The sequence below is a fragment of the Pseudogymnoascus destructans genome (assembly GCF_001641265.1).
Source record: "Pseudogymnoascus destructans isolate 20631-21 unplaced genomic scaffold scaffold_10, whole genome shotgun sequence".
Taxonomy (NCBI): Eukaryota; Fungi; Ascomycota; class Leotiomycetes; order Thelebolales; family Thelebolaceae; genus Pseudogymnoascus; species Pseudogymnoascus destructans.
In genome coordinates this window covers 652,548-674,806 of record NW_020167529.1, presented here as the reverse complement: position 1 = coordinate 674,806, position 22,259 = coordinate 652,548, and the positions used below count along the sequence as shown (strand labels likewise).

Sequence of the window (22,259 nt, the reverse complement as noted above, 5' to 3'; positions counted from 1 at the left end):
TGTAAATATATTCAATTTATTCGAATTTGTTAACACGTTGGTGAAAACTTGGGATTTATTTGTATTCTCCAATACGTAGATTAATGGACGATAATAATTTAGGAAGCAAGGGAGAAAGTAGTTAGTAATCCAGCAAAAGAGTGGTTTTGGAATTAAACTAAGAAATATAATTATATATTTGTCATTCCAAATGTGATCATTTGCTGACTGAGGATGAAGAGCTTATTGATCAGTTTCTGAGCGAAATTGAGCTGTATTTTACAATTCTATGTTCTGTGCCAGAGACTGTTGACGTCCAGTATTATTGTTTACTTGTCGTATTGGGAACAGATTTTGTATCACGTATAGGTGTATCACTTCACCTCGACGACAAAACCATAACTGCCAGTGGAATAATACACACAAATGGGCTCATAGCTTATCATATTCTAGTCAGGCAGCATCCTTAGCAGAGGCGTAGCTTATGCTGACGCTTGGTAACTCAAGCCCCCAGTAGATAGCTACAAACGCTCCAAGAAATATACATAGGCAAATTTCTTCACCTCCTCCATATTGTCAGCCTCCACAACCTTCTCATCGTTGAAGAGGACCCATGACTTGGCCTTATCCTGTTCAAGCTGCCGCCTAATAAAGGCTACATAGTGACTACCGAGAGTTAGCACGTAACAAGCTATAAGAATGGACTACCTCAACTTACCCAGCGTGGATGCTACCACCCTTATGGCAGATAATCGACTGCAACTCAAACCTAGCAGGCAGCGCATCAGAACCAGAAGTCTCATTCGAGCGCCCCGTATCCGCAGACTGTCCACCCTCATCAACGTCACCCTGGTCATCAGGGTGACTGAATAGCCAATCAACAGCGCGCTCCATATCGCCCCCCGTTTCCTTCAGAGCTTTACGGGCGTGGTTTGGGCTGAACCCCATATTGCCGAGGTTTTCGAGCTTCTCCGCATCCACAGATGCTGCTGGTCCAGCAGAGGTCGCAATGACCAGCGGCTCGTCGATATCGGGGTCCTCCATGTGAGCAAATAGCCATTCCATGGCTGCGTTCGCATCAGCGTTGCCGGTTGCATGCAGCGCCTTCTCGCAGCGAGCGGCTGGGAATCCCATCTGCTCCAGGTTGGAAAGAGCTTCTGGGTTTGCGGTGAAGGATGGCTGGGCGCCTGCTGCATCTTCGGGCATGAGCTCCTCAGTGTCCTGTTTCCCAAGAGATTTATAGCTATCTAGCGTGATAGGGTCGTCACCGACAATAACTGGGACGTCCACCTTCGTCGGCACCCAGTTCACGGCCATGATTCGTCTGGCGTTTACGGCTAGGACGGCGGGGAAAGTTTTGAAGAGGGATCTCTTGGTAAAGCCGTCCTTGCTTCCACAAGAGACACAGGTTAGTTCGACAACCTCCTCTGCAGTGAAGCTGTCCAGGCATTCCTTGAATGTGACAGGCTCGTATTCTCCTGCAGAAGAGGATGGTTCTTCACCGTCTTTCCGCTCGATCTTTCGGACAGGAAGTGGGACAGAGATGTTATCCTGCTCTTCCGTACTGTACCTAACTTTCTTACATGACAGGCATTGCAGTCGTTGCTCCATGACGAATCGGAATGCATCTGTTGGGTCGCCTAATTCGGGCGGATGCTGAGATCGATTGATGAGCTTGAAGAGATGCAGCAGGAACTCAAAGGCATCTTGTTGGCGCATTGTTGAAAACTCGACGTGCCCACGACCAACTAGATGTTTCAGCATTGCTGGGGCGAGGCCTTTTTGGCAAGGAACCTCTGCCGAATACTCGGATGCAATGACATCTGAATCGGGCTTTGAATATCTGCCAGAGAGAAGGCCATCGGCGATCTTTCGCAATTGGGTCTCAAGGTCTTGCGCCGGCTCCTGGACTTGCAAGGGTTCTTCATTGGGGTGGAAGTATCGTTTTTGAAACTGAGGCAGCGAAAATAGGCACTGGGTTGTACTAGCCAAATAGCAGCTGTTGCCGAGATTCTTGAGACCCGTTAGGCCAGGGCCAAATAATGGCTTGAGCTCCTTTCCGTCTTCGGTGGTCATAGAAAATTCCCACCTTAGATTCTGCTCAATCTGCATTTCCGTGAGACTCTTTTCTGTCTTCTGGCGCTCGGCAAGAATAATGCCCCAGTGAGCTAGATGCTTTCCGAGATCTTCATCAACTCTCTCCTCGTCACACTGGTAACAGTACACGTCGGCCGTGCCTTCAGGGGTGATTGATCCCAGCTTGACGGCAACGACGTGGTGCGACGCATCGGCATGTGCCAAGCCGTGAGACTGCCCACCAACTCCGCCAAACTGGGCTCGGCCACAACCCAAATTCCCACATTGGAGACATAGCCAAAGATTTTCCTGCAAGTTGCACATTGAACAGTGGCCAAGGTTTTGAGACTCAATCGCTCGCGCTGGTTCTTGGGCGAGTGTAAGGATATGCTCGCAAGACGTCATTTCCTGTTCCCATGCCTTGACTTCTTCTTGTCTAGAAAACGTGTTTGCTTTCATGACTCCATCAATAACCGATGCGATACGGGCTGAAGTTGTATCCACATCATCAATCCCGCACTCGTAGCAGCGAACAACCAAGTGGGTATCGAAACGATCGGCTTCTGTTTCTGCGGCTATGGCAAGCTTCGACATCTTTTGTTTGGGTTCATCTCGAACAATTACTCGCTTGGTTCGGCGGATGTTGAGAACGAGGGGGTGGTGTGACCGAGCATAATGTAGCTTGCCATGGTTCCTCTCGCCAGTGCATCCTCCATTGAAGCAATAGAGGCAAACGTCTAATCCAGCCGAATCATCCTGGATGAGAATATTAACAATGCATCGTTGTGTTGTTCAAAGGTTGGCATATGCTTACAATAGAATCAAAGCACTGTGTGCAGTCTTCACGGTAGACAGCTTGATTTGGGCCTGGTGGGCGCAACTCTGTTCGATCTAGTTAGCAGGCTGGCTAGTGAGACTCGCAGGTCACAAGATTAAGCCTGTGAGATACTGAAATGGACATAGGAAGTGGGCTGGATTGCGACTGTCATTAGCTTACCCAAAGATTCGAGATGTTTACACGCCATGTTGTCTTGTGCCTGGAGCGAGCGTATGGAGAAAGAAAGAGCGTATGGAGAAAGAAAGAGGGTGCGACAGATTACAGTATTGTGGGTTTCGGGATTCGCGAGAACTTGGGATAGTTAGATGTCCATAATAAAGCTTTTCGTGTTTTGTAGTGGATGCTGAGCTTGGTGTTATCGAGGGGAGCTGTTTGGTGTTGTCGAGACAAAGAGGTCTGAACCTGAGCAAACATGACAAAATGGCGGGATGACGAGAGGGGCGGGGTTGTAGCGGTTGTAGCCTGGAGGTACTGTAGGTTGTGTTGTTCAAAAAAGGTTGGCAATATGCTTTTTACAATAGAATCAAAGCACTGTGTGCAGTCTTCACGGTAGAGACATAAGTTACGGTACGGAGTTAGACATGGGAGGGGTTGATTATGCGCTCGTCACGTGCATCGGAATTTGCCACCCATGTCTGGTGATTTCATATTTCCTGCATCTCCCGCGCGATTACCGTTTATCTGATCCTCCATCCTCTTACTCAATACATACCCACAGACCTCGGGATTCTACGACCACCTACCTCGTCATCAACCTCGATAAGCATTAAAACCTATACCATTTCGACTAAATCGATCTATTACACCACTGCAGGATCTACGATGTTTCAACGGGTTATCGCTACTGCTCCGCGGGCGGCCGCGAGGGCATTATCAGCTCCGACCCCGGCATTTGTACCTTCTTCGACACGGATTGCAACACCCGTCGTCGCCAACCGCATCGCAAATGGCCGCAGACAATACCACGAGAAGGTGCTAGATCACTATTCTCGGCCGCGCAATGTGGGAAGCATGTCCAAGGCCGATACCGATGTCGGAACGGGACTTGTTGGCGCACCAGCTTGTGGTGATGTGATGAAGCTCCAGATTCGGGTGGATCCCACCAACAACACCATTTCCGATGTGAAGTTTAAGACCTTCGGATGCGGTTCAGCAATCGCCTCATCATCATACTTGACGGAGTTGGTGCGGGGAATGACCTTGGAGGAGGCGGGAAGGGTACGGAATACGGAGATTGCCAAAGAATTATGTTTACCTCCAGTGAAACGTAAGTACTATCTGCCATCCTATACAGAACCCTTTGCTAATTATACTATAGTTCATTGCTCTATGCTGGCGGAGGATGCAATCAAATCAGCTATTTCAAACTACTACACCAAGAACCCGGAGACCAAGGCTACTAATCTCGGTGGAACCGGCTCAAGCATGCCAAAGATTGATATCGAGACTGTGGCCCAGGGATCATCGGCGACCGCGTAGGTATGAGGATACTTGTTACGGAGAGTAGTGTGCGGCCATGGATAGATGGCATGACGAGAGTTTTCAAAGACGGGGAATCCACGGGGAATTCATGGGGAATTCGTATGTAAACGAAAAACAATTGGTAAGCAGAGCGACTTCTGCTTAATGACAGGCTGGGTTCTATGAAAATTGGTATCCGGAAATGGTATTGGACCATTTGAAAAGTGCCATGCGACTTAACTCTCCTTGGATTATGCATATTTAGGGGTTCGATATTGCTCACTGTTCCAAATTGGGATTACTTAGTTTGAGCGCAGGGTCGTTCTATGAAAATAAATTCAGAACCTATTATAATTGATTAATCACATGACTCGCTGACTTACACGGCGAAAATTTGATCCGATCGGTGAAAGCCTAGAATATTTTTTGATTTAGTCTCGTCCCTAGCCGGAACTTTTGAGAAACTTGATAGCTTCGGCACATTTGCACAATCGCGCAATCATGGTCAAGAGAGCACTCGAAGATCCCGAGGTTGCAGCTGCGTCTGCCGGAATTCAGGCTACTGCGCCGGCGAAAAAGAAAAGCCGCAAGGAAGCGAAATCAGGTGGCGCATCAGACAATGGAGCCGATGATACTGTAAAAGAGACAAAGGAAGAACGCAAGGAGAGGAAACGTCGCAAGAAGACGGAGAAACTTGCTGCCGAGAAAGATGGCGATGCCTCACCGGAAGATCTGGCTGCTCTTAAAAAAGAGAAGGCCGAGAAAAAGGCATTAAAGAAGGCAAAGAAGCTGGAGAAGGCTGAACCTGCCTCAGTTACGCCCCCGTCCACCGAGTCGACCACATCAGCAGCATCGACTACACCAGCAGCAGAGACTACCAGCACTGGCAGTTATACTCCGTCTGCCGACCTGGCAGGCCTTCCACAGTCCAAGGTCGACCAATTCTTGACTGATAACTTCATCAACATTACCGACCCAACGTCGCAGCCCTTGCTGAGACCCATCATCGACTTTGCCCACCTTCCAATTACCGACCCGAAACAGCGCGCGCCCTTCAAAGACTTCAAAAGCCCCACACCAATCCAGTCGGCAGCATGGCCCTTCTTGTTGGCCGGCCGAGATGTCATTGGAGTAGCGGAGACGGGTTCAGGGAAGACAATGGCATTCGCTGTGCCATGTATCAGGCACATCAGCGAGCAGCCAAAGTTCAAGGGAGCGAAGGCTGTGGTTGTTTCGCCAACTCGTGAGCTCGCGATGCAGAGTTACGAGCAAATCAACAAGTTGGCCGCCTTGTCTGGCATGCAAGCCGTCTGCGTGTACGGTGGTGTCGCCAAGGATGAGCAGCGAAGAGCGCTCAAGACTGCCGACATTGTGGTCGCAACCCCCGGTCGCCTGAACGATCTAATCCAAGAGGGATCGGCGGATCTTAGCAAGGTCAGCTATGTCGTCTTGGATGAGGCTGACAGGATGTTGGATAAAGGTTTCGAAGAGGAGATTAGGAAGATCATCAATACCGCCCGCCCACTGGGCAAGAGACAGACACTCATGTTCACCGCCACCTGGCCAGAATCTGTTCGCTCGCTGGCATCGACGTTCATGACGTCGCCAATTAAGATTGCCATCGGAGACAACCCCACGGGAGACCTGCGTGCGAACACTCGCATTGTGCAGAAGGTCGAGGTCGTCGACCCTCGCGGCAAGGAGTACCGCCTGTTGCAAATCTTGAAGGAGCACCAGAGCGGCAGCCAGAAGGACGATAGGATTATCGTGTTCTGCCTGTACAAGAAAGAGGCAACCAGAGTCGAAGGTTTCCTCCGCTCGAAGGGCATTAGAGTTGCCGGTATTCACGGCGATCTATCACAGGAACAGAGGACGAAGAGTCTTGACGCTTTCAAGAAGGGAACTACACCAGTACTTGTCGCCACCGATGTTGCTGCGAGAGGTTTGGATATCCCAGCAGTGAAGCTCGTCTTGAACTGCACGTTCCCCCTTACCGTGGAGGACTACGTCCACCGTATCGGTCGAACTGGAAGAGCTGGCAAGGAAGGATTGGCAATCACTCTGTTCACGGAGCATGATAAGGCACAGTCAGGAGCGTAAGTTTCTCTAATTGGTACCCCATAACTGGACAAGAATCTAATGTGCTGCAGTTTAATAAATGTCCTAAAGGCTGCAAACCAGCCAGTCCCAGACGAATTACTTAAATTCGGCACGACCGTGAAGAAGAAGGGACACGAGGCCTATGGTGCATTCTTCAAGGATGTGGACATCTCGAAGGCAGCGACCAAGATCAAATTCGACTAAGGACCGTTACGATATTGGGATCATGTTGACGGCGTTCGGACTGAGCGGTAGCATTGCAAAAGGAACTTATGCTCGGACAGGACGCTTATTATGTTAGCGGGTATATGTTCAGTAGATTAGTGGGTTTACTTACAGAAGAATGAAGAAGCTACCTCCAATTACAGTAGTGGTGATGAAGGTTTTGATGTCGCTGCCCTCTTGTGAGCTCTGGTAGTAAAATATGGCAATAGTCCCAAAAGCAGCAGCCACCGTCGTTGCAGTTGGTAGTATCAGACCCAAGTTCAATTGGCTGTTATGCCTGCGGAAAAAGTTGTTGATAAAGTTATAACTCCATAGTATCCGAAACACCATGTTTGCCATATTTGCGTAAACAAGACCTATCGCGCCGAGATCGACCAGACGAAGGAAAACATAGCCAGTGCTAGCGAATCCTACAGAAAATGCCAACATCCAGAGCGACTGGCGGTTCAGTTGAGATTCGGTCGCAACAACCGATACGAAAGCTTCCAGTACGCCATTGTATGCCAGGAGGGGTATGTAGTAGCAGTACTTGGAAAGAACGTCGCCTGCACCGCTTGACGCCCATCTACTGCCGACAACGAACTTCAACAGCAGCGGTGCCATGGTTGGTCCAACGGTCATTGCCGATATTGACATGAGTGTGTATATCCGCAGAAGCTTGTGCAAATCGTCTCTAGCAGATGATATTGTCCCACTCGAACGCTGGCCGTTGCTGGAGTAGAGAAGTTTGCCAAAATAGTTCCTGCTGCTCTCTTCGATGGGTTGGAAGACCATGCGAGCAACAAGACCTCCATAGTTCGATGCCAGGGCATATATTCCCTGAGCGGAAAGAGATGCTAGATACGATATCAAGAGCACATCTCCTTCTGTTAGAATATGTTTGACAACTCCTTGCACAAAAAGGCTCGCCCCGAGCGTCACCAGTGGCTTTGAGAAATATGACATGATATAAGTTTCATTACTACTAGTTCTGGTAAGTAAAAGCCTGATTCAAGAACCACATCCCACTTACCTCGGCGCTATCGGTCTTGCAAGCAATGAAAAGTTGTCTGCAGCTGATATAGCTGAGACTCGCCAGAGATAACATAAAAGTATTGACAGGCCATACGTCCATTGGCCAAGTGCGAAGGGAAACACGCCCAGATCCAAGCCAGTCTTGGAAGCGAAGACGATGGAAGCGCATGTAACGACGCAACGGAGTAACGCTCCTATAGACTCAGCAAAGGCCCGTGTCTTGTATTCGGACTTCTGCTGGACAACAACAAAGCACGGTTCGGCCAGCAACTCAAAGACAGCTGCGATCGCATAGAGCTGGAGGGTTTCTTTAAAGTAGAGGGTGCCGAGAACCTTGGGGTTGGAGCGCAGAGAGCGAATGTATGCCCAGGCCAGTCCCCACGCAAAGAAGATCCCCAAGAATATTGAAACGTAGGCCAGATTCACAAGCGCCTGCGTCTTTTCTATGGCCAGCTTCCTCTTCTGTTCCGACTTTTCTCTATCCTGTGTAGATTTGTCTGCCTCTCCAGGACCTTCAGAAACTTCGGATTGCCGTTGTATTGCTACTCGTAGGGACTCTCGGGCGAAAAATAGTACCGATATCAGGTACACCTCGAACTGAGTCGATATTCCTAGCAAGTCTGGAGATATGAATCGCAGGAGAATCTGGTTGGCGGCAAATGTCAAAGCCCGCGAACCTATCTGTAACGCGATGAGGAAAGTCGCGCCATGAGCAGATTTTTCGAGAAGAGACTGTTGCATCACAGAGCTAGCCGTCCCTGTCGCGTCCATACCTGTCGATTGACTGTGAATAGGGAAGCTTGCTGGAGGTTTGGACGTCGGACGGAATGGAATTAATTTATTCCGAAATATTTATAGCGGTCTCCTAGTTAAACCCCAAGAAAGCTAGCCTTTCCACCCCTCTTGTCTTTTTTTAATGGTGAGAACGCAGCATTAGCAATACCCGCACCGCTCTTGCGAAGGAAAGCAAGGTTTCCTCCAGGTTTCGCCAGAGCAGGGGCAAGGGATATCCTTGTTGGTCGTTTGTCTGCCTCGTTATACTCTTCGTCAAATATCGTCTTCACTGTCCCGAATACCTTGCGCTTCCTCTTCTTGGGCTCTGGTTCATCGGGGATTATAGGCGCTGGAGCTCCTGATGACTTTTTGCGGACGTTGTGCTCTAGTTCATGCGGGATTATTGGCGCTGGAGCTCCTGATGACTTCTTGTGGACGTTGCGCTCTGTTTCGTCGGGGATTATTGGCGCTGGACCTCCCAGTGATTGTTTGTGGATGTTGCGCTCGCTCTCAATGGCTAGCTGTCGAGTGTTCTGTTCCTTCTCGAGGGCAAGTTTCTTAGCGCCCCGTTCCTTCTTGAGTGCAAGTTGCCGAGTGATTCGCTCGGTCTCGGCGGTAAGTTTTTGAATGCTTCGGTCTTTCTCGAGGAGAAGTTGAGAGTTTCGCTCGTTCTCAATGGAAAGCTGAGTGTTTCGCTCTTTCTCGAGGATGAGTTGAGTGTTTTGGTCGTTCTCGACGGGAAGTTGAGTGTTTCTCTCGTTCTCTTTGGCCAGTTGGGTGTTTCGCTCGTTCTCAAGTTGGGTGTTTCGCTCGCTCTCAATGGCTACTTGTCGCTGGAGTTCGTCGTTATGACCTTGGAGCAGGAGGATTTGAAGTTGAAGGCGCCTCGAGTTTTCGTCCTTGGCGATGCTCTCCTGTTTTAGCAGGCTGTTGGAATATTCCAACTCCATGTACTGCGATGTTGACATGTGCTATAAATTCGTCAGTAACCCCAATAAACCCCACCATGTGCATTAGAACACACCTCGATAGTAGTCGAATCCTCGAACATCAAAGATGAATCCATGGTATGCATAAAGTATAACTCGAATAGCTGTAAGTATTAATTAGACATAAAAGATGCGATACTCCGGTAAAGTTGGTATCTATTTACTTGATCATGTAGATACCTGCAATCGCGTCAACAGTAAACAACGCTACCGATACCCCTGTTAAGTTAGCTTACTCGAAGCTTACGTAAGCTTGTTTGAGGACAACGAGTATCTGTGAGCCAGCTCAACTACAAGCGTCGAACGCAATCGTAGCTCTTCAATTGAACGATACGATTTCTTCACGATGCGTCTCTTCGGCGATCTGATATTCGCCCTCCTCTTGGCGCCATGCCTCGCCGCCAAAAAGGCAGCCACGGACCGATTCCCCGATTTCCACGCCAAGTCGCTGGCGTCGTCACCATTGAAGCTCACTGATGCGAGCTATGGCAGATTGACCAAGGCACCGCGGGATTACTCGGTCGCAGTCCTCTTGACGGCTCTGGAGCCAAGATTTGGATGTGTGATGTGCACTGAATTCCAGCCGGAATGGGAACTTTTGGGCAAGAGCTGGGCCAAGGGCGACAAGAAGGGCGAGTCTCGTCTGATATATGGCACACTGGACTTTGGCGATGGCAAGGACACTTTCCAATCCGTAAGACTATAGTGGCTTGGAAATATACATGTGCTAACAATAATAGCTTGGGCTTCAAACTGCCCCAGTATTGCTATTCTTCCGACCCACAACTGGCCCTCTTGCGGTTGCAGGCAACGCACCTCTCAAATATGACTTCACTGGCGGGTGAGTTCTACTTGTTGTTACGTATATGATAGTCTGCTTACATTGATAGACACCAAACCGCCGAGCAAATCCACGCCTGGGTTAGCCGACAAATACCGGATGGCCCTCACCCTGCGATAAGCCGCCCTATCAACTGGATACGCATTATCGCAGTGACAACGACTGTTCTCGCAACGATCACATTCCTCGGCGTTGCATGGCCGTACTTGCTGCCTATCATTCAAAACCGCAACCTGTGGGCGGCCATCAGCTTGATTGCCATTCTCCTCTTTACGAGCGGACATATGTTTAATCATATTAGAAAGGTGCCGTATGTCGTCGGCGATGGACATGGTGGCGTCAGCTATTTCGCAGGGGGCTTCTCCAACCAGTATGGTCTGGAGACTCAAATAGTTGCAGCCATGTGTAAGTTATTTGCTTTCATTGTCTCTTGACGATGAACCTCCATACTATGAACCGAATCTAACAGAAACAGATGGCCTTCTATCCTTTGCTACCATCTCGCTGGCTCTCAAGGTTCCCCGCATATCTGACCCGAGGACTCAACAAGTTGCTGTGATTGTTTGGTGTGGTATTATCTTCGTCATGTACAGCTTTTTATTGAGCGTTTTCCGCATCAAGAATGGTGGATACCCATTCTGGCTTCCACCGTTCTCATAGACGTACCGTATTCTAGATACGTCGTGGTGACACAAGATGAGAAAAACAATAGTTTCGTGGTATGGGGTGGCTGAAGAAGTCAGGATTGTGGCGTTGTAAGAATTACTGGGTTTCAAAAATGAGACTTAGATGTATAGAACGGGCAATGTATGCCTTTATCTATTCGACCAATTGCTCATCTTCTGACTGTTCGCTTTTGATGTGGAATTTGTATTATTATTTCTCTTCACCAATCAATCTATGTTACAATGCTTCCTGGAAGCTGTTATATCCCATCTCCCCCGAAAATGTCCGCGTATTTGGCCGCTTCTTTTCGGCGTAACGCCACAAAATATGACTCTTTTGATTCCTGATCTCATAAGCATGACGTCGGAATGCAATTCTGGGAGTACATACACTTCTGGAAGATTCCGGCTTCTCTCTATGAACGGCGCCAAACAGTTTCTTAAGGCGGTTCTCCAACTGTTTATCTTCGGCGCCTTGGTAGAACTTGCAAACAAAATGGCCGCCAGTTTTGAGAGTGTCGTATGAGAACTCTAGCGCAGCGTTGCATAGATCCTCGGACGTGTTAGCTGGAACAAAAAATTAAATAAAAGGCGACTCTTACCATGCTCCCTGTGTGGTCTCTGAACGGTATACCGCTCGTATTCATCATCCTAATATACGGATTACTTAAACTCCTCTTCCAAAAACCACTCGTTTGTTCCCAGGGTGCGGACATATCACTTAGAACAATATCAATCGTCTTCCCCGATTCATCCTTGAGCTTCTTGCCCTTGTCCGCCGTTGGCACATCTTCTAGGGAATCTTCTAAGCCGGGCTCCTCAGCCATAGGGGCGTGCATCTGCTGTTGAGGTCGACCTCTATGTGGATCATTAAGAAATCGTTTGATCTCTGCCTGCACATCTTTTGACAAGAAATTTCCTTGGATCGTAGATACGCCCTTCGGCGGCTGCGCAGGAATGATATCTATTCCAATAATACGGCCATTGGGCTTGGTGCGTTCCACAGCAACCTGAGATTGAGCGTCAAGCGGGTTCCCACTGGCATCTCAAAAACGACTTACCTGTGACCAGCTTCCTGGTGCATAACCCTATACTGTCAACAATCGAAACATCGAGGTAGGTCAACAGCTCCTTACCAGATCTATAACAGTCTGTCCCTTTTTGAACAGCTTGTATTTCGAATCGATCTTTCAATCTATTAGTTGCAGTTCACATATATTAAGGGGAAAACGGGTTCCCACCTCTAGCAATTTGAATGCTGCCCGGCTTTGAAGACCTCGAACCTTAGCTTCCCTTGCAAAGGAGTCTCGCCCTTGCCTGCTCTTCCACCGAGTTGAAGAGGACGAGGAGCTTTGTCTTGTTAGGGGCGGCGTAGAGCTAGTTCGGAAACAGCACTGTGCGACCAATCGACAAGGCGTCAACAAATGGTGATGCAGCCTCCCATTGCGGATGACCCTTGCTGCCGGCAAAACAACGAAGGGTGGCATGTAGAATTAAATGGTCAATTGTCCACCTTCCATAACCAGATGGCTTTGCTTCTGATTGGGTTTGAAGTTCAGGATCACGGGAAATCCGCGAAATGCGCGGTAGGTGTCTTTCGAACGCCGTAATCAGAGTTCGGACTTGGGGCTGTCTCACTAGCTTTTATGGTGGATTTGTGCAGATATGGGTGGTGACAAGGTGCCACGGGCTTAAATTGCGATCATGATCTCTCAACCCCCCACAAGTTCCACACTCGAGAAGGTAAATAATGTCTACGGGGTAAATAGCTTCATATCTGGACCAAAGTGAAATAAGGCACAAGGCACGAGGCACAAGACGCACATTTATAACCCCCCAGCGCACAAATCCCGAATAGGAAGCCGCATCGCCATGTTTAAAGAATGGGGCACACGTACAAAGTGGGGAAAGGGCTGATGATGATGCGCGCCACGCCAAACCAGTCAGGGGAGGATGGCTGGGATAGTGCAAGTACATAACACAGCTTACTACATACCAGCCACTCAGGGTCACGGATGACAGCGGTTGGCGCACGTGGGACCCTCTTCAGATCAAAGGGGAAGCTGAAGTGATTCGGTTACTGTCCTGTACGTTCGTCTCGCCTCGTACGGTGCCTGGTGGGTGAGAGAATAGCGTGCTGCATCGCCGGTGCTTGGACGCTTTGGGGAGGGATCAGACGGTGGCTGCCAAACTAAAGTACGGAGTATAACAGGGATATGATATACTGAAGATATACGATGGATGCAAAGCTTGATGGCATGCTGCCGAGATGGGGTAGCCGAAGGCAGGGCTGGGTGGGTATTAAAGATGAGCAGGCGCCACTGTGGTGGGTGCAGACACGAGAGCTTGTTGTGAAAGAGCTATTCGCCATGGATGAGCACGAGAAGTATGATCTACTTGATGACGCTGGCCGCGAGGGCGAGCCAGCGAAACAGCGCACGCGACGGGGGAGACTGGCGGCATGGGTCGCGGTGCCGTTCGTGATAATCGCTGTGATATATGCGGCCTGGGCGCTGTCGGTTGGTATTCAAGACGAATCGGGCGGCTGGGCGCAGAGATTTGGAGGCAATGGCCACAAGGAGATTCGAGAGGAAGGCAAGCAGGAGTACCTCATCGGTGTCGGCAAAGGTGATATCACTGGGTATGTAAACACCATCCTCTAAACCTTACACGCAAGACGCAGATCCTAACAGCTCCTAGCCCAGTCGTAGAGCTCAACTTTATGGGCTACGCCAACACGGCGCAAATTGGCACGGGCTTGCGCCAGCGCCTGTACTGTCGCGCCTTCATCGTCGGTGATGTCAATAAGCCAGAAGATAGGTTCGTCTACCTCATCACCGACATTGCGATGGGTGACACGGCCATTCGATACGGGATTCTGGAAGGCCTTGCTGCATTGGGACCCGAGTACGCCATGTACTCGCAGCAGAACATTGCTGTCACGGGGACGCATTCGCACTCCGGGCCGGGCGCTTGGCTCAACTACCTCCTACCGCAGATCTCGAGCAAGGGATTCGACCATCAGAGCTACCAAGCCATTGTCGACGGTGGGGTTCTCGCCGTCAAGAGAGCCCATGAGAGTCTTGGTCCTGGATACCTGCGCACCGGTCAGACGAAGGTATTTGGTGCCAACATCAACCGCAGTCTGTTCGCCTACTTGGCAAACCCGGCTGAGGAGCGAGCAAAGTACAATGCTAGCTCGGAGGATGATGGATCTGTTGAGAAGGACCTGACGATGCTGGCTTTCCAGAGTACCGCAGGCAAGGACCTTGGCGTTCTTACCTGGTTCCCCGTCCACGGAACGAGTATGTTGGGAAACAATACCCTGGTAACAGGTGACAACAAGGGTGTCGCCGCATACCTCCTCGAGAAGTCTATCGGCGGAGACTTTGTAGCAGGATTCTCACAAGCGAACGTTGGTGACACAAGCCCCAACGTCCTTGGAGCCTGGTGCGAAGACGGGTCAGGCCAGCAATGCTCCTTCGAGAAGAGCGTCTGTAGCGACGGGAAGAGCGAACAGTGCCATGGACGTGGTCCATTCTTCCGCGAAAAGGATAACGGCGCAAAGTCGTGCTACGAAATTGGTCGACTGCAGTACCAAGCTGCCGCTGACCTCTATTCCAAAATCAAGAATGGGAACTCTTATGTCGTCGGTAGCTCGGTGAAGTCGTACCACACATTCAACGACATGTCGCACTTCAAGTTCCCTCTCGCCAACGGCACGGTCGTAGAGACTTGTCCAGCCGCTCTGGGCTATAGTTTCGCGGCCGGAACAACGGACTGGCCAGGCTTGTTCGACTTCACACAGAACGATCCTGGGGAGCCCGACGCGAACCCAGTCTGGAAGTTTGTTTCCGCGCTCCTCAAGGCGCCCAGCGCAGCGCAGAAGGCGTGCCAGTACCCGAAGCCGGTGCTACTTGACGTGGGCGAAATCACCGTTCCGTATCTCTGGACACCGAATATAGTCGACGTGCAGTCATTCCGCGTGGGCCAGTTATTCATCATCGTCAGCCCCGGAGAAGCGACCACCATGGCTGGCCGCCGCTGGAAGACTGCTGTCCACGACGCTGCCATCTCCATGTCGCTCACCGGATCCTCCGCCTCCGTTGATCCCATCGTTGTCATCGGTGGCCCGGCAAACACCTACTCGCACTACATCACCACGACCGAGGAGTACGGCATCCAGCGCTACGAAGGCGCAAGCACACTCTACGGCCAACACACACTAAACGCCTACATCAACCTGACGCTGACCAACCTGCACTACCTTGCCCCCGGCGCCACCGACCACCCCGCCCCCGGCCCGCTTCCACCAAACCATGTCAACAACAGCGTCAGCTTCATCACGGGCGTCGTATACGACAACCCGCCAATCGGCAAGAAATACGGTGCCGTGAAGACCGATGTTTCTGCGACATACACCCGTGGCCAATCCGTCTCCGTCACCTTCATCGGCGCGAACCCACGTAATAACCTCAGACTCGAGGCCACGTACGCCGCTGTGCAGAAGCGCGACACATCAGGTGCATGGGTTACGGTGCGTGACGACCGCGACTGGAGCTTGATGTATAACTGGAAGCGTCTGGATGGACTAATGGGGACGAGCGACGTGACGATAGTGTGGGAGAGCGAGGCGGATAGCAAGGCGGGGACGTATCGGATTAAGTATTTTGGGGATGCGAAGGCGCCGATTGGGGGGAAAATTTCGGCGTTTGAGGGGACGAGTGGGGTGTTTACTCTTTCTTGAGAAGGGATGAATAATATGCGTTCGGTATATTGCTAATTGCATTTGCTTTGAAGATAGCTTTGCTTCAAACTCGCAAACAGGGACTCTCACATCCAATTGCGATCAATGAAATAACTCATGTGATATATGGTATTTGGGTGAAACTAAATACAGCCAAACTCCACTATTATAACTTTGAACAGCCCTCTTTTAAAACCCAAGTGCCTTGTTTCCCTCCTCCAAAGCCTTCCTCACGCCCTCGCTTCCCTCAACATTCCACTTTTCAACTCCCAGCGACCTCCTCGCCTCCTTACTCTCCTTTGCCAGATCAGCCTCGGACCCACGACCAACGTGGTGCTGCTCTCCCAATCCGCCTGGGAAATCTGGCGGCGGGAAGCCCTTGAGGAAATTGGCACGCTGGCGAGCAAGGTAGGCAGCGTTGGCGGGAGTGAGGGGTGTGGCGGGGATGTAGATGACGCTGGAGTCGGTGGTACCGGTGTGAGAAGTGTCGACAGAGTGAATTGCTATGAGATGTTAGCTATGTGTTGGTAGAAAAGATGGATATGAGGGAACTCACTATCGCAGTGCCATGCCACGTAGTCGCCAGGACGAACGGCGGGGATGTTAATCATCGACTTCTCTAGCTCAAGGTGAGGATGCAGCGTATCATTTAACTCAAGGCACAGACCCGGATACGCGCCCTCCAGCGTCGAATCCTGCTCCTTCTTCAACCTCCAATTATCCACCGCCAGGAAGTCCTCCTTCCCCAAACCCTCCGGCCCCCTTACCGCCTCAAAGAACGGCCGAAGCAAGTAATACGCCGTAGCCCTATCAAACAACGGGTTAACCCTCAACGTGCCCTCCCCCGGCGCCGTAGTCGACATGCTCATCCACCCCTGAAACATGCGGAACATGCTACAAGCACCCGAGCCACCATAGTTATCACTAACAGCATTCAACCGGCTGGAAGACTCCCACGGATCGAACGCCGCCAAGTCGCCACGGAAAACAGGGTCATAAACGCCGCCCAGCCCATAGCCGTGATCCTCCCACCGCTCGACGCTGCCGCCGTCGCAGTGGGGACCGAGCGCGAACCGGTTGTCGCCTGGGTTGCGGATGCGGAGACGGTCGGCGTAGGAGACGGGAAGGGTGGGGGAGAGGGGGGCCGTGGGGGAGGAGGACCGCCAGTGGCTCATTAGGAAGGATTGTGTGGCGAGGAGGTTGGGGTGGGCGCGGGCGCGGAGCTGGGGGCGCGACCAGTAGAGTTCGTAGACTTGGGGGTCGTCGGGGGGGAAGGCTGGAGGGGGGGAAGTTAGCTTGATGGTAGATGGGAGTAAGAGGCGGGGTGGGAGGTACCTTTGGTTTGGGGGTTTTGTTTGATGTATTCTCTTATCTCGGCCTTCCAGCCTAGTGCTTCCTCTTCGCTCACTACGTCTCTGATGACTGCAACGCCTGTCTTCTTCAGGCGTTTAGCAAAATCTTGCTGGGTATCTGGGTGGTCGATGTCCTTAAAGTCCAGCTCTGGGATAATGGCCAGGCCTGTGCTCTCAATCTCTTCTATCTCTCGACGAAGTTGGGGCAGGAGAGTGTTCCATGCATGCCTCACTGCATCTTCATTGCCGTTTATCAAGCGCTGTTTCTGCTCTGCAAAACGCCGAGGAAGCGGCTTTTGGACCTCACCGCTGAGAGAGGAGAAGACAGACGAGATATCACCTTCCTTCCTAGACTCGGTGGATGCAGACTGCATACCACGCCTTCCAACACGGGCAATCTGAGAACGCAAGGGCTGAGACAGCCTATTTGGGGATCTGAGAGTCGAATGCATAGCTGCAGTTTGGAATAAAGTCAGAACCTATTATCCAGCGGAAATCACAGAGCCAGGCCATATTTATAATTTATTAAATGCTATAGAAAATGTTCGCACAATCGCGACAGTTCCCCATGGGTTACAGTGGTCCGGTACGTCACTATGAGAAGAAGTCTTAGAGCCAGCCCGGTGTGGCGGTGGCTGGTGGGGCGGGGTTTAGTGGGGTAGAGTTCTCTTTCATCACCTCCTCGGCCCGACGTGAAAGGCTACTCTTTTTAGTCTTATGTTCTGTCTTCTATTATATCATAACCCATACTAAATGTTAAATTATTAACACCTGTGCTGTCTTCCTCTAGAAGCTTTATATATCCCTGCCTGTCTGATTTGTTACTTAAGTCTCAGATTGTTGCGCTGGTTGCTTGCCAAGCTTTCATATATTCACTGTTCCTGTATTCTATGACGTCGTCGGTTCGGGACCATCCTTGCATCCTTGCGAGAAATGTTTTGTGTGTACCTGGAACCCACGACAAGAGAGCGACCACAAATGCGTCAACAGCAAGCCAAACCCAATTGTTTCTGAAATACATAGGATTTCCGATGCAGAGTTTCTACTATCTAAATAATCGATTGATCAACTTCCTCGACCAGTAGCTCTCGGCGCGCGACGAGGAGCTCGTCCGGTGGCAAATGTCGAACCTTCCACCGAACTACGAGCCAGCAGATGAGCTGCCGGCAGTATTTATCGGGCCAGATGGTACAATCGAATACCCCTCCCTTATCCCGCCTCATGTCGAGTTCCCTTGCACCACACCACGGGGCACACACATACAGCGGCCGGTCACGGTCAAGGCGCCCGCTGGAGAGGGACTTGGAGTGAACGAGCCTTTTCCAGATCAACGGCTGGGTGATGCCTCGACGTGCGGCAAACCATTACCATATAGACCGTTGAACCAGGAGGCTGGAGAGGTTGGCGAAACTGGCCCTGGAGCCCTAGAGAATCCACCGAGGGATGTATCGCCACCTTATCTAAACCACCGCCCTTCGCCGGTGATAGGATGGCGGACAGAGCAACCGGAGCCGGCGAGGAGACATAGGATGTCGCATGGCCGTCGGGCAACCGAAGGTTCTGGGCCCACTGGCCTGGTTTTGACCCCTACAGCTAATGGGGTCAACGCGGTTGATTCAGCTGATACGAGTGATACATCGTCGAGCTCACCATCATCATCCGAAGAATCCTCATCAGAAGAAGATGAAGAGCCTCAGGGGGTTCTTATGAAAGCGCAGAGTTGGGTTGGGCGGGGACGTAATAGAGCAGATAGCGACCCCAAGTCGTCAAGGAGGTCATCTACAAACGCGAAAGCTCGAAACCGCTACAGGAAATTCAACCTGGGGAACGATAAATATAAATCGTCTGGAAAGGTGTCGAAGAATGACGGGCGGCTGAAGATTAGTGTGAGCGACACGAGCAATACTGGGTATCTGGCCAAGGCACTGGGGGCAACGTTTCAAAGACGCGTAGGACATGAACCTGAGCTAAGCCGGCCAAGCCCCAGTGGTACGGAATTCAGTTCGAGACACAAGCCATTAGCGACATGTTCGGACTGGAGCTATCCTAAGCAGCAGAAGAAGCTCTCACTGAATGTTGTGATTATGGTGATTGGTAGCAGAGGAGACATCCAGCCGTTCCTCAAGCTCGGAAAGGTGCTCAAAGAGAATCACGGACATCGCGTCCGAATCGCAACACATCCAGCATTCCGAGATTTTGTGGAGCAAGACTCCGGTCTGGAGTTTTTCTCAGTCGGCGGCGACCCAGCAGAGCTTATGGCCTTCATGGTCAAAAACCCGGGCATGATCCCCACTATGGAGACTCTTAAAAAGGGAGAGGTGGGAAGAAGACGAGATGCAATGGCAGAGATGTTCGAAGGTTTCTGGCGTGCTTGTATCAATGCTACCGACGACGAGCATGATGTTCACAACCTAAAAATGATGGGCACAAAAGGGCCATTTATTGCTGATGCCATCATCGCAAATCCCCCGTCATTTGCGCATATTCATTGTGCGGAGCGTCTTGGTATCCCTCTACATCTCATGTTCACCTTCCCATACACGCCAACCCTTGATTTTCCCCATCCGCTTGCGAATATCAAGAAGACAAACGTTGACCCGGGGTATACGAACTTTATGAGTTATCCACTGGTGGAGATGATGACTTGGCAAGGTCTGGGTGACTTAGTGAATGGCTTTAGGGTTAAGACTCTTGGCCTTGAGCCAGTTTCGACACTTTGGGCACCAGGCCAGCTCTATCGACTAAGGGTTCCGTACACCTACATGTGGTCGCCAGGCCTGGTCCCCAAGCCAAAGGATTGGGGCCCAGAAATTGATATTGCTGGTTTCGTATTTCTCGATCTCGCATCGTCCTTCGAACCGCCGGAAGAGCTAACGAAATTCTTGGACGATGGGGAACCACCAATATATATCGGCTTCGGTTCAATCGTGGTTGATGACCCGAACAGGTTTACCCAAATGATCTACGAAGCAGTAGAGATTGCTGGTGTCCGTGCTTTGGTGTCCAAGGGATGGGGCGGATTCGGTGGAGATGATTCTCCAGAGAATGTCTTCTTGCTGGATAACACGCCTCACGACTGGCTATTTCCTAAGCTGAAAGCGGTTGTTCATCATGGTGGAGCTGGGACTACAGCAATAGGCCTCAAATGCGGTAAACCGACTCTCGTTGTCCCCTTCTTCGGCGACCAGTTTTTCTGGGGGAATATGATTGGGAAGGCAGGCGCAGGAGCCGAGCCGATTCCATACAAGGAACTCACAGCTGAGAAGCTGGCAGAAGGGATCAAAACACTACTGGAAAGCAAGACCCAGAAGAAAGCCGAGGAAATCGCCAAGAGCATCGAAAAGGAAGGTGATGGCGCCGAAAACGCGATCAAGGCGTTCCAACGTGGGCTGGCTATTCGGAACGAGCAGTCCATGCGATGTTCCATCCTTGATGAGCGATTAGCTGTTTGGACGCTCAAAAAGACGAACCTTAGATTGAGCGCTTTGGCAGCAGACTTTCTTGTGGCTTCGAAAAAAATCAAGTGGAAGCAACTCAGACTTCTGAGGCATGTCGAATGGAATGATTTTGAAGGGCCCGGGGAGCCTGTAACGGGAATCGCCTCTACTATTGCTAAGAATTTTACTTCTGCCGCTACAGGAATAGCTTCTATCCCATTTAAACTGGCTCAAAGCGCAAAAACACGCAAGCACCATGAAAACAAAAAGGCAAGAAAGGAGCGTAAGGCTATCGCTAAGGAAAAGCGAAGGCAAATGCGTAGTGCGCCTGTTCAGAGCTCATCCTTTGCTCCTGGGAATTCAAACAATGGAGCTGGACAGCCGCAAAGTCAGCAAACCGATCCTCTTGAAGCTACTATTGCAAGGCGAGATCTCCTTCCTCCTAACCAGATCCCGAATGTGGTAGCATTCACGCAGGGTGACACGGCTGCAGAACAGATTCAGGGAGGACGTCCTGAGGGGTCTCAGGCTGGAGGGGACCAATCTGTCACAGACAATGACTCTGTCCTAACTGCAGAAAACCCTCAAGGGTATGCTGAGGAGATTGCTGGGGATATTACAGGCGGATTGAAAAAGAGTGGCTGGGCAATAATAAAGAGTGAGTTTCCCAAGCGCTCCATATGAAATCAGCTCTAACTATAACTCTGCAGCACCCATCGATCTCTCGACGGCGGTAGTCCAGGGGTTCCACAACGCCCCCCGCCTTTATGGTGACGAGACTGTTCGCCGCCCTACGCGCATCACAGGCATACACTCTGGACTCAAAGCCGGAGGCAAGGAATTCATCTTCGGCATCTATGACGGCTGGACCGGCCTGGTACTCCAACCGTACGACGGGGCCGTCCGCGACGGGCCCGTGGGCTTCATAAAAGGCACCGGGATGGGCCTCATGGGCTTCGTCCTCAAGAACCTCTCGGCAGCCATTGGGCCATTCGCGTACACGGCCAAGGGCGCGCAGAAGGAACTCCACAAGGGCAAGCAGCCGACGAAGTTTCTCCGCCGCGCGAGGATAATTCAGGGGCAGCGCGATCTCGTTGCGCTGAGCGACGAAGAGCGGGCTGTGGCATCGAAGAGGGTCGCGCACGGGTGGGCGGTTATGGAGGAGCTGTGGTATGAGATGGCGGAGGAACGGCGGGGCCGGTTGTTTGGCCATATCAAGGCGGTGCGTGAGCGCAAGACGTGGCGCATGGAGGTGCGATTTGACAACACATTCATGGCAGAGAAGGCACTCGAGGCGCTGCACCGCGGGGATGGAGAGTGTCTGGAGACGATTTTCGAGCACCAGAGGAGGCAAATGGAGGAGGAGCGCATGTTTACGAGGACGGCGGCGAGAAGAGATAGGGATGTTGGGCGTGACAGGGCAACGAGGGCAAAGAGGGTGACTGAGTTCTTGGCTAGGGAGGAGGAGGAGCAGCGTAGAGCGGAAGGGTTGGGCGGCGTGGGCCCGGTTATTGAGCGGCCAAGAGGGTATGGTGATGGTGGTGTGGAAAATTCACAGAGCCAGAGGGATACGATGGATAGAGTGAATACCAGAGAAGTTTAGTGCTATGGAGAATGGGTTTGTACTTTGGTGAAGGTCTTGAGAATACCTAGTGACGCGGGCATACAGGCGGGCTAAACATATACCACCTTTATTTATAGACATCTATAGCACATACAGTACATATGATATGTATAATGGAGACAACAATAATCAACTAT

At 51.1% G+C, this 22,259-nt stretch overlaps 8 protein-coding genes across 8 annotated transcripts; 4 read left to right on the top strand and 4 right to left on the bottom strand.

Moving 5' to 3' along the window:
* Positions 1 to 275: 275 nt before the first annotated feature.
* VC83_06184 (uncharacterized protein) lies at positions 276 to 3,431 on the bottom strand. Its single transcript, XM_024469788.1, has 4 exons — positions 3,053 to 3,431; positions 2,870 to 2,937; positions 698 to 2,811; positions 276 to 645 (listed from the first exon to the last, which is right to left on the bottom strand). The coding sequence occupies exons 1-4, from the start codon at positions 3,078 to 3,080 to the stop codon at positions 501 to 503; spliced, it is 2,355 nt and encodes a 784-aa protein (XP_024324093.1). The 5' UTR covers positions 3,081 to 3,431; the 3' UTR covers positions 276 to 500.
* A 165-nt stretch (positions 3,432 to 3,596) lies between these two features.
* ISU1 (iron-binding protein) lies at positions 3,597 to 4,724 on the top strand. The gene is made up of 2 exons (XM_024469787.1): positions 3,597 to 4,160; positions 4,212 to 4,724. The coding sequence occupies exons 1-2, from the start codon at positions 3,716 to 3,718 to the stop codon at positions 4,370 to 4,372; spliced, it is 606 nt and encodes a 201-aa protein (XP_024324096.1). The 5' UTR covers positions 3,597 to 3,715; the 3' UTR covers positions 4,373 to 4,724.
* A 1,954-nt stretch (positions 4,725 to 6,678) lies between these two features.
* On the bottom strand, positions 6,679 to 9,533 carry RFT1 (Oligosaccharide translocation protein rft1; the record flags this gene model as incomplete). Its single annotated transcript, XM_024469786.1, has 5 exons — positions 6,679 to 6,742; positions 6,792 to 7,643; positions 7,692 to 8,374; positions 8,569 to 9,438; positions 9,492 to 9,533. The coding sequence occupies 5 exons, from the start codon at positions 9,531 to 9,533 to the stop codon at positions 6,679 to 6,681; spliced, it is 2,511 nt and encodes an 836-aa protein (XP_024324095.1).
* Positions 9,534 to 9,761: 228 nt separating this feature from the next.
* Positions 9,762 to 11,177, top strand: OST3 (oligosaccharyl transferase subunit ost3/OST6). Its single transcript, XM_024469785.1, has 4 exons — positions 9,762 to 10,150; positions 10,197 to 10,297; positions 10,347 to 10,702; positions 10,773 to 11,177. The coding sequence occupies exons 1-4, from the start codon at positions 9,803 to 9,805 to the stop codon at positions 10,955 to 10,957; spliced, it is 990 nt and encodes a 329-aa protein (XP_024324098.1). The 5' UTR covers positions 9,762 to 9,802; the 3' UTR covers positions 10,958 to 11,177.
* On the bottom strand, positions 11,178 to 12,852 carry MRM2 (2' O-ribose methyltransferase). The gene is made up of 6 exons (XM_024469784.1): positions 12,204 to 12,852; positions 12,099 to 12,149; positions 12,024 to 12,050; positions 11,565 to 11,972; positions 11,354 to 11,515; positions 11,178 to 11,306 (listed from the first exon to the last, which is right to left on the bottom strand). The coding sequence occupies exons 1-6, from the start codon at positions 12,447 to 12,449 to the stop codon at positions 11,223 to 11,225; spliced, it is 978 nt and encodes a 325-aa protein (XP_024324097.1). The 5' UTR covers positions 12,450 to 12,852; the 3' UTR covers positions 11,178 to 11,222.
* Positions 12,853 to 12,943: 91 nt separating this feature from the next.
* On the top strand, positions 12,944 to 15,865 carry VC83_06179 (uncharacterized protein). The gene is made up of 2 exons (XM_024469783.1): positions 12,944 to 13,603; positions 13,663 to 15,865. The coding sequence occupies exons 1-2, from the start codon at positions 13,200 to 13,202 to the stop codon at positions 15,707 to 15,709; spliced, it is 2,451 nt and encodes an 816-aa protein (XP_024324177.1). The 5' UTR covers positions 12,944 to 13,199; the 3' UTR covers positions 15,710 to 15,865.
* Positions 15,866 to 17,609, bottom strand: VC83_06178 (uncharacterized protein). Its single transcript, XM_024469782.1, has 3 exons — positions 17,045 to 17,609; positions 16,266 to 16,985; positions 15,866 to 16,212 (listed from the first exon to the last, which is right to left on the bottom strand). The coding sequence occupies exons 1-3, from the start codon at positions 17,511 to 17,513 to the stop codon at positions 15,899 to 15,901; spliced, it is 1,503 nt and encodes a 500-aa protein (XP_024324178.1). The 5' UTR covers positions 17,514 to 17,609; the 3' UTR covers positions 15,866 to 15,898.
* A 201-nt stretch (positions 17,610 to 17,810) lies between these two features.
* Positions 17,811 to 22,256, top strand: VC83_06177 (uncharacterized protein). The gene is made up of 2 exons (XM_024469781.1): positions 17,811 to 21,156; positions 21,209 to 22,256. Exons 1-2 carry the CDS (start codon positions 18,183 to 18,185, stop codon positions 22,099 to 22,101), a joined length of 3,867 nt encoding a protein of 1,288 aa, XP_024324183.1. The 5' UTR covers positions 17,811 to 18,182; the 3' UTR covers positions 22,102 to 22,256.
* The last annotated feature ends 3 nt before the right edge of the window (positions 22,257 to 22,259 follow it).

What these genes read in the sequence shown, in the direction of transcription:
- VC83_06177 (XM_024469781.1), top strand. Translation starts at nt 18,183, where the DNA reads ATGTCGAACCTTCCACCGAACTACGAGCCAGCAGATGAGCTGCCGGCA. An exon ending in TGGCTGGGCAATAATAAAGA is followed by an intron (nt 21,157 to 21,208) that starts GTGAGTTTCCCA and finishes ATAACTCTGCAG; the next exon opens with CACCCATCGATCTCTCGACG.
- VC83_06178 (XM_024469782.1), bottom strand. Translation starts at nt 17,513, where the DNA reads ATGCATTCGACTCTCAGATCCCCAAATAGGCTGTCTCAGCCCTTGCGT. An exon ending in ACAAAACCCCCAAACCAAAG is followed by an intron (nt 16,986 to 17,044) that starts GTACCTCCCACC and finishes CCCCCCCTCCAG; the next exon opens with CCTTCCCCCCCGACGACCCC. An exon ending in CGTGGCATGGCACTGCGATA is followed by an intron (nt 16,213 to 16,265) that starts GTGAGTTCCCTC and finishes AACATCTCATAG; the next exon opens with CAATTCACTCTGTCGACACT.
- MRM2 (XM_024469784.1), bottom strand. Translation starts at nt 12,449, where the DNA reads ATGCCACCCTTCGTTGTTTTGCCGGCAGCAAGGGTCATCCGCAATGGG. An exon ending in GAGACCACACAGGGAGCATG is followed by an intron (nt 11,516 to 11,564) that starts GTAAGAGTCGCC and finishes AACACGTCCGAG; the next exon opens with GATCTATGCAACGCTGCGCT. An exon ending in AGCCGGAATCTTCCAGAAGT is followed by an intron (nt 11,307 to 11,353) that starts GTATGTACTCCC and finishes TTATGAGATCAG; the next exon opens with GAATCAAAAGAGTCATATTT.
- VC83_06179 (XM_024469783.1), top strand. Translation starts at nt 13,200, where the DNA reads ATGGATGCAAAGCTTGATGGCATGCTGCCGAGATGGGGTAGCCGAAGG. An exon ending in GGCAAAGGTGATATCACTGG is followed by an intron (nt 13,604 to 13,662) that starts GTATGTAAACAC and finishes AACAGCTCCTAG; the next exon opens with CCCAGTCGTAGAGCTCAACT.
- OST3 (XM_024469785.1), top strand. Translation starts at nt 9,803, where the DNA reads ATGCGTCTCTTCGGCGATCTGATATTCGCCCTCCTCTTGGCGCCATGC. An exon ending in GCAAGGACACTTTCCAATCC is followed by an intron (nt 10,151 to 10,196) that starts GTAAGACTATAG and finishes TAACAATAATAG; the next exon opens with CTTGGGCTTCAAACTGCCCC. An exon ending in AAATATGACTTCACTGGCGG is followed by an intron (nt 10,298 to 10,346) that starts GTGAGTTCTACT and finishes TTACATTGATAG; the next exon opens with ACACCAAACCGCCGAGCAAA.
- VC83_06184 (XM_024469788.1), bottom strand. Translation starts at nt 3,080, where the DNA reads ATGGCGTGTAAACATCTCGAATCTTTGG. An exon ending in TAAACATCTCGAATCTTTGG is followed by an intron (nt 2,938 to 3,052) that starts GTAAGCTAATGA and finishes TAGATCGAACAG; the next exon opens with AGTTGCGCCCACCAGGCCCA. An exon ending in GGTGGTAGCATCCACGCTGG is followed by an intron (nt 646 to 697) that starts GTAAGTTGAGGT and finishes AACTCTCGGTAG; the next exon opens with TCACTATGTAGCCTTTATTA.
- ISU1 (XM_024469787.1), top strand. Translation starts at nt 3,716, where the DNA reads ATGTTTCAACGGGTTATCGCTACTGCTCCGCGGGCGGCCGCGAGGGCA. An exon ending in ATGTTTACCTCCAGTGAAAC is followed by an intron (nt 4,161 to 4,211) that starts GTAAGTACTATC and finishes ATTATACTATAG; the next exon opens with TTCATTGCTCTATGCTGGCG.